Raw genomic sequence first — 8,390 nt, 5'->3', positions numbered from 1 at the left:
CGGCTTATATTTCGCCCCAACACACACACTTGTTTCATTCCTACCCACGCATAAACCATTATATATTTGTACATATACATATAGCTCTAGCTGAAATCTCAATTGCAATGCCCTATAGACTGTTGACGACGTATCGTGCCTTGGAAAGGTTATCTCAGAGCGAATTCAATCTGGACCAGCTGGAAGCAGCGGCTACCGCGGCTCAGAACAATTCTGCAAACAAATTATTCATACCTGCCACGATCACGGCTGTTCAGGCCTCGTCAACGACGTCGACGCTCGTTGCTAATATCGAAGCCAAGCATGCGTTAACTGTGAAAGACGTCGAGAGAGAACGTGGAAATCAATTGTCAAAATACGAAAGGAACATGATGATCTTTAATTGGCTATCTACTCTCGACGATACTGCAACTGCTGACAGCATTGAATAGCTATTGTATACATGTATGCATGTATTATATATCGCGCTCTCTCTCTCTCTCTCTCATGCATCGATAGAGCTAGACCACGAGCTCGCCCGCCCGCCTCTCCCAATCTTTTATACAACCAGCAGAGCAGCTCTTTCTCCTCCCTTTTTCATTTATTGCCTCGAAATATTTATTACACATTTTGCTATGTCATGTGCGATTCTTTCATCTAGCTCTATGCATCATCAGCCTGTAAAAATTCCATCAAACGTTTGCATCGATCCACGCGATAGCAAAATCTAAAAAATCATTTAAATTCTACATTCGCGCGTATAAAGATCCCAACTCCAATTACCTGCAATACATCCGCGGCATAGAGTCTTGTCTCTGGATATAGATATGGATAAAGCTGCATGCGTGTTCGGATTTCAGGACTCTTCAACATTATTATATACATATAGTTGGCAAAATATACGCAAGGCGAACGTGTGTCAACTGCAGTGTGAGAGGCGCAACGTTGAGAGAGAGAGAGAGAGAGAGAGAGAGAGAGAGAGAGAGAGAGAGAACGTGGAAATCAATTTGCAAAATCTCAAAGAAATATCATCATCCGTAATTGCATACCTATATACGCCGGCTATCGATTATACGTGACATGCACACTACAACCTCTGGTAGTATTGAATAAGCAGTTCAAACTCATCGAAACGCGACTACGTCTATTACTATAATCAATTTATCTGGCATAAATTAAGTTCGTCTCCAATTGGATACTTAGATGTGACAATAATCCTTTGACGAATAAATTGTGAGCTTGAGAAAAATGACAAAAACATAGCCATAAAAAGCCTATACCTGTTACTTTAACGCTTTCGAACCTAGCTTTCTTTCACTGAGTGCTGTGCGTCACTGCGGATAATACTCTCAGTAAATTATCACTATTCAATATCAGTATATATGTACATTATAAACGATAACGCGCGCGTGCAGCATATTCGAGAAAGATGGATGTTGACAAATGTCTCTACTTAAATGGACTTCTGAAAAGAGGTTTCTTTTCTCTCTCTCTCTCTCTCTCTCTCTCTCTCTCTTTTCTTTATAAATCTCAACATATATATGTATGATATGAATAATCATCTTTTGTTTGCACACATGTGACCGCCAGATCCGAAAGGGTTGATAAACATGTAAGGTGATTCGTGTTTTTTTGCAAGTGTTAAACTATATCAATGAAATTGTGAAAAATCAACTAATTATAAAAAGCTCTGTTAAGAAAAAGAAGAATAATTCAATTAGCCAACTAAGCGTCATTATTTTATTTATAAATACCCAAGCTACATATAAATAAGTTTCACTATAATAACTTTTAACAATACTTATAATACTTTCATCAGCAGTGACGTATATTTTCTCTTTAAAGAAATTTTGAACAAGTAAGACTATACGCCGCCCTCGGGCAAACATTAACGAGTAATTTGATACCAAAAATTAGCAGGTACTTTTAAAAATTTTCAAGATATCTCTCATTGACTAATTTGGCCCTTATATGAAAAAAATTCAACTTTTTTTGCCAAAAAAACTAAGATTTTAACACCATTATACAGGGTGTTTTTCTAACGGCGCCATATGTATAGGAGAATCGTGTTAGTTGATTGTAGCACTCGGAATGATGAAATCCGAGAACGCTGATTGGTCAATCTCGTGTAGTACCAACCTAACTCAGCCATTGCCAACGGTTGGATGACGAAAATAATCTGCCATTATGGTGTATAGAAGTGTTTACATGCTAATTGTAGCAAAAAGAGGTGTAAAATGGAGAAATGTCAAAAAGAGTAAATTACTAAAGTAAATATTGACAATAATGAATGGAAAGTACGAATCGATGGGCAAAATTTAGTGAATTATCGATACTTGAACTCGTTACGCCTGGTATCGGAACGCTTATGCTATATATATTTTACGTGACATAAGCTATGTTTTATTTAGCAAAAAGTTGCTACACTTTTTACACTTTGTGCACTTTTTAAGGTTTCAACTTATACAATGGACAAAGACAGAAATACGGAAAGTGTAGAAAAGTGTTAAAAGTGTAGCTAAATAAAACACAGCTATAGTATGTACATTGTAGTAGTACAGTTTTTACTCGCAGCCCTCGCAGCTAAATAAAGGAACGCAGCCGGAGAGTGCGCCGGTCGCGCCGGTGTGAGACGACCACTGTCAGGCCGTCAGGTGCGTGCACCGCGGCCCAACCCGCCCAACCCAACCCGAGATTCAACTGATTCAAGCCTGAAGCCAGTCTCGTGCCAGTCTCGAACCGCTCACCACAACAAACATCTCCGATTTCCAATAATATTTATTGATCAGTCTTTTTCGGGTAATAACGATTTAGAAAAAAATAACTTTTTCGAACGATTTAAAAATCCTAGATAAATTTAGAAATCCCCCCGAGCGTTCCCGTAAGGTTTATAAAAGAGATCAGTATCCCGGACAAAGAGGACAGATGGCAACCTTAGATCCACTACTTCGAATTTCAGGAAATCAGCTAGGACAACACGTGGGTGATGAAGTTGTATTAATTGGCACAGTAACACGAGTAAGAACTTAAAATGTTTCATAAAATAAAGTGCACGTGTACAGCTTAATAATAAATGTTGTTTTAATTTAACCAACAGAAGACAACAAACGGAATGAATATAGAGTTATGTACAACTGATAATACTCAAGTTAATGTAACATTGCCGGAGCCTATTACGGATAACGTTGAAGGTTATATAGAGGTATATGGAACTGCTCAATCCAAGTCTACACTTTCTTGTAAACGTTATGTCGTTTTTCCACCTCACATGACCGAATACTTTAGTACGTATATTTTTTATTTTATAAAATTTCGCATTATTTAGGTTGTATTACAGAACAATATTTGCTTTTCAGATATTAAAGAATATAATGAACTTTTAATGGCCCTTAAAGTAGCCGGTTTAACGGCATTATCAAACAGCCATTTGAAGAAATGATTCTTTAAGATTTCTTTTCTTCTTTTTTTTACCATGAATATATAAAATAACCAATAATTTTGCAGCATGTAATAGTGTTAATTTTTTTTTACTTATAATCTTTTTGTATTTTGAAAAATATAAAATAATCGTAAATATACATGTATATATAATTATTAGCTGGTTTCAAGCTTAGCTGTACTTTCCAATTTTCCATGGCACCAATCTACGCTATAACACATGTCGAATGTCCCAAAATTATAGAAAGCACAGCTAAAATGAACAAACAGTATAATTCGAGCGATAATGATGCTTTACATTATCTGTATTTCTAGCATTTTAGAAAGCATACTGTTTATCATAAGCTATAAACTTTATTCATGTACTTTCACACATCCTACTTTTTAGATGGTGCAAAAAATGTAAATAAAGTATAGTTCTCTCTTATACAGCTTTGGCTTTTACGTACACTAAAACTTTATGTTTTGTTACGTTCATTGTACCATTTGAAGTGTGAAATTGTAATCAATGTAAATTAATAATGGAAAAGAATATACATTTTTAAACAGGAATTGTCCCTGACTTGCAGGATGTGTCTAATGAAAAACAACGACAGGTACATGATGTTACTGGACATTCCAAATGTTGCCTAAAATTCCAAATTGTGTATGTTACTCTTCAATCTACGGAATAAAATGTTTAAAATCTTTGTTGTTTACCGGAACCAATGTATGATGTGATCTGCGTGTCCCCCGTGGCGGCATGTTTGACACCATGTGAACCAATTGTTGAAATCTGTAAGCTTTGTTTCATCCTCGTTTCTATTAACGCTAGCAGTCATTTGCAAGCCACTTATGGTACCCATATGCATAAGACAAATTGCGCACCTGGGTAATGGTTTACGGCAATTTGGACAAGACGACATCTAAAATTTTTTGGTTTTAATCATTTGTTCAATGTTACAATAAAACAAATGAAAAATTTTCTTATTTAGTTTACTTTCAATTTATTAGAGGTACTACCCAATCTGCCAAAAGGACCCCTGGCTCTGCTTATTCCTTGCATAAAAGCAGATATACTTTTACCACAGAAATTGCAGGAGATATATATTTGAGGCGGAGGTTTCTCGTTAGTCGAGCACCTCATAACAATATCGAATTGAGCTCTTTGGTTCCACATTTTCCACGCATTCAACAGATTCCTGTAACTAAAATTGCTCATATATTAATATGTCATTTTGTTACTTTTATTCTTTAGTACCTGGATATCCAAACTTGAACTTGATTTTCTTGCAATAATTTAAGTGGCAATGCTCGTATTGCAATAAGACTACAGCTTTGTACATCACCAGTGATTTCCAAATATCTATTTAATAATTGAATACCTTCTAAGCTGGCCCCTTAAAAGAAAATGTCTGTAATATGAAAGCCATAAAAAACGAATAATACATTATTAAACAAAAGCTACCTAATAGTAAGAAGCCTGCTAAATTTCCATCTTCACTTAAGTTTAGTGCCAACTTTTTAAGATATTCGCATAATTTAGAATCAGATAAAAATATTAATGCAAAAGCTACTCTGTCTTCCACAGCCATACCTTTCTCACTCTAAAAATTAACATTTTTATTAAAAAAAAATATATATATATAAATTGTTTCAATTTAAATATAAATATAATTTTTAATGATTACTTACAAGTACATTTTCATAGGAATCATTATCCGCAGTAAGGAACGCAAAAGTTGCCCTAAGATATGGATTGGTAAGCTGTGATTTTGACTTCAAGCAAAATTCTCTCCACATACTATTTTTATCCTCTGTAAATCCAGATATAGCCATAGCAACAATATTCAAATTGGCAGCCATTGGCAATTTATTTGCACCCCTATTTAAAATTTCAATAGCTTGTCTCAAGCAAAGATTAAAAGTAGCAATGGCTGCAGCTCTTGGATAAGCTCCTTCTCTCTCCAATCGATCCAAAAAAAGATTATCGTGCGGTGCATTAGTTTCTTTATCGAATCTCCAGCCACATAGCAGTAGGGCTTTATCCCTATCTGTGGATCTGAAATTATTTCAAGTACTTGAATCTCATCATTATTCTTACCTGAATAATCATTAATCAAACTTTTTTAAGTTTAATCCTATTAAAATGAATTTGTGATGTGCATAGACTGATACATTTAAAATCAGGATAATTTTTATTATAATATAAATACAATTTAAGGTACTACTAGATGGTGTAAGTTTTTTTTAAAATCTGCAGAGTAAAATATAAAAAAAGCATATTTTTACCATACGCATAAAATAACAATAGATCTATATTGCTAACATTTTTTTCTATTTTGCTTCTGCGCAATAATTATTGCACAGAGAAACAAGTTTTAACTACCCTGACAAATCTAGAAAATCTTTCTTACCTATAAACTTTTGCTGTGTGGTTAGATCCAATATCTGACCATGGACGATGAACTATTTCAGATTTTAAAAATCCATTGTTTGAATTTGACTGGCCATCCAATTTTAAAATTGTTCTATGAAAACATGTGAAAGACTTGTCAATTAAACTTTATTTGCAAATTCATGAGTAGTATTTTTATATTATATCACACCTTACACCAGGATGCTTATTATCCGTGGTTAAAATAGTTCCATCATCAACTAATGAATGGCTAAGAGATAACCACTGCCATAAATTCTTTAAAGTTTCATTTTCTGCTAACTCACCATTTTGGGCTAATTCTATCTGTTGGCAAAAATATTTGTTAAGTAATACTTAAAAGAAATGATCCATAGTAATGCTTCTATATTTTTTAATTGTACTAATATTACTTGTAAACCATATTCAGCAATTGCACGTGTTTTAGTTAAAATTGAGATGTCATCGAGGGATTTATAAATGCTATCTTCACTATGTATGTACTTGAAAGCTTTTGAGGCATGATTCCATGCTAAATGGGATCTGGTTGACCAATTTATCGTTATCCTTTCGCATACAGTATAATCTAGGAACCCTTTAAAAGAAAATAATATGCATTAACAGTTTATAAGATTATTGCAAACTATCCAATTATTGTTACAAATTTTACCTTGCTGCGATATTATTAGAAGACGATTAACGTGAGTCGGATGCCATGAAAAACTAGTAGGATTAGATAGTGTTGGTGTCACCGTTCTTTCCAAAGCACCAGGCTCTGTATCTTCACTACCACTAGCACTACAATGTTGAATATCGTAAAGATGTAAAGAGGCTATAAAGTAATGTTTCTTTTTTAATTGTTATATTAACAAGAAAATTTTAAATATGAATTAATAACTACCTGAATCTTTTTGTAATGCCCCTATGAGGTTGTGCCTAGTTGGGCACCACAGTACTTTAGTGATCTGTCGGTTTTGAGGTAATGTTAAGACAGGCTTTTCAAAGCACCTAGTGTCCCAAATGGTTATTTGATTATCAACATGCGAAACTATATGATAGTTGTTATGTGGATTAACAAGTGTATTATACACCGCTTTTGTAGGTGCGGTATTAACAATTTTGGAAGAATCTAATAAAATGGAGTCATTAGTAATTTAAATATATAATTTAAGAATAATTATTAAAGATTTAATTATACTTACCTCTAAAATCAATAATTTTTAACTGTTTATTATTAGCGCCAACAACCAAACATCTAGGAACATTATTAAACCAGTCAAGCGAATGAATAACTTCAGAGACACCTGTTTCTGCTACTGGCCTAATAGAATCTGTCTGTGCTAAACTGTGATGATATATCCTATCGGATGCTACCGAACCTTTAACGACATCCCATAAAAGAATCGAATTGTCTGTTCTGTGTTTATCAAGTCCAGATACTAATAAATTCGTATCTACTGGATTCCAAGCAACAGAATTACATGGTCTTGCATGTTTTGGAACTAAGAGCATATAAATAAACATGATTATGTAAACAAAAATTCAATTTTAATTATTGGAAAATATAATAGACAAATATATCAAATACCAAGTTCTTTTCCTGGTAATCCAGTAGAATCAAATACTGTTGGACCAAATGTGGCTAAAGCAACTTTACCACTGGCTTGTCCAACTGCTAATAAGATGTCAGGCTCTGGTTGCGGGCAGATATCAATACATTTTACATAATGATAATTAGTACTCGTAGCAAGAAGATGAGCAGCAGTTAAGTCTGATATTTTTATACCTAACAAAACAAAAAAGTTAAAACGGAAGAGAAGTATTCTTGTACATCAGATATATAAAAATTAACAACTTACTAGACTGTCTATTGCTGTCTTTAATCTGACTAACTTCATAAAGACATATCTCTGTTCCCCATGTAATAAATTTATTAGAGTGCATAGGAGACCACTGCACGTCTAGTTTGTTGCTACTCATTTTTATTACAAAGTTTTAAATTAATATTTAGCATTAAAGCAATTCAACTTATTGGCATGATTCATTGTTTTTTAAAAGCCTACAAAGGAAGAAGGAAATTGATTGAGTACGATGCAAATGTTAAAATAATTTTTTACTGTGATCGGTTATTATTGTTTTTGGCTCAATAAGGAAGTGCATTACTTCAACTTGCGGGATTATCAAACAGAGGTTTCTGAATCTGAATACATAAACGTACTACCAGTACTACCACCCGTACTACTACTACACGTACATACGTATTACTCAGTATTACTCTACCTACCTACATATGTATACATTCTTGAGGTTCGAAGGCCTCGATATATACGACACGCACGAGGGTGCGTTCGAAATTGCGTTTGAATTTTCTCTCATTGGTTCGTACAGATAATGTCCGTAAACGGCGTAATATATATGTATGTATGTATGTATGTACGATTAAAGTTAAACGGAGATATATACATATAAGCTCGAATTTAGCCAAGCACTTATTTAAGACGAAGATTAAGACGATTAAGTTGGAAAGCATTGTATCAAAGGTTACAGTTTTGTCGCTAGCGACGAGCGACAAGTGAAA

General features: G+C 34.0%; 2 protein-coding genes across 2 annotated transcripts; one reads left to right on the top strand and one right to left on the bottom strand.

Annotated features, from left to right (window-relative positions):
* The first annotated feature begins 2,655 nt into the window (after window positions 1-2,655).
* Window positions 2,656-3,557, top strand: LOC136775380 (replication protein A 14 kDa subunit-like). The gene is made up of 4 exons (XM_066730101.1): window positions 2,656-2,778; window positions 2,841-2,997; window positions 3,077-3,263; window positions 3,336-3,557. The coding sequence occupies exons 2-4, from the start codon at window positions 2,905-2,907 to the stop codon at window positions 3,416-3,418; spliced, it is 363 nt and encodes a 120-aa protein (XP_066586198.1). The 5' UTR covers window positions 2,656-2,778; window positions 2,841-2,904; the 3' UTR covers window positions 3,419-3,557.
* A 139-nt stretch (window positions 3,558-3,696) lies between these two features.
* On the bottom strand, window positions 3,697-8,039 carry mio (GATOR complex protein mio). The gene is made up of 14 exons (XM_066730100.1): window positions 7,672-8,039; window positions 7,401-7,598; window positions 7,015-7,314; window positions 6,714-6,941; window positions 6,483-6,644; window positions 6,226-6,407; window positions 6,006-6,139; window positions 5,814-5,927; window positions 5,092-5,458; window positions 4,865-5,003; window positions 4,658-4,796; window positions 4,397-4,604; window positions 4,117-4,322; window positions 3,697-4,046 (listed from the first exon to the last, which is right to left on the bottom strand). Exons 1-14 carry the CDS (start codon window positions 7,790-7,792, stop codon window positions 3,959-3,961), a joined length of 2,586 nt encoding a protein of 861 aa, XP_066586197.1. The 5' UTR covers window positions 7,793-8,039; the 3' UTR covers window positions 3,697-3,958.
* Between the last annotated feature and the right edge of the window lie 351 nt (window positions 8,040-8,390).

The sequence above is a fragment of the Prorops nasuta genome, unplaced genomic scaffold (genome assembly GCF_024137725.1).
Source record: "Prorops nasuta isolate Cenicafe-Biocafe unplaced genomic scaffold, Cenicafe_Pnas_1.2 PNAS00008, whole genome shotgun sequence".
Taxonomy (NCBI): Eukaryota; Metazoa; Arthropoda; class Insecta; order Hymenoptera; family Bethylidae; genus Prorops; species Prorops nasuta.
Note: the sequence above shows the minus strand (reverse complement) of the source record. Positions and strands in the feature narration are given on the sequence as shown.

What these genes read in the sequence shown, in the direction of transcription:
- mio (XM_066730100.1), bottom strand. Translation starts at nt 7,792, where the DNA reads ATGAGTAGCAACAAACTAGACGTGCAGTGGTCTCCTATGCACTCTAAT. An exon ending in AAAAATTATTGATTTTAGAG is followed by an intron (nt 6,942 to 7,014) that starts GTAAGTATAATT and finishes CCATTTTATTAG; the next exon opens with ATTCTTCCAAAATTGTTAAT. An exon ending in CACACAGCAAAAGTTTATAG is followed by an intron (nt 5,459 to 5,813) that starts GTAAGAAAGATT and finishes AAATAATTTCAG; the next exon opens with ATCCACAGATAGGGATAAAG.
- LOC136775380 (XM_066730101.1), top strand. Translation starts at nt 2,905, where the DNA reads ATGGCAACCTTAGATCCACTACTTCGAATTTCAGGAAATCAGCTAGGA. An exon ending in TAATTGGCACAGTAACACGA is followed by an intron (nt 2,998 to 3,076) that starts GTAAGAACTTAA and finishes TTTAACCAACAG; the next exon opens with AAGACAACAAACGGAATGAA. An exon ending in TCACATGACCGAATACTTTA is followed by an intron (nt 3,264 to 3,335) that starts GTACGTATATTT and finishes TTTGCTTTTCAG; the next exon opens with ATATTAAAGAATATAATGAA.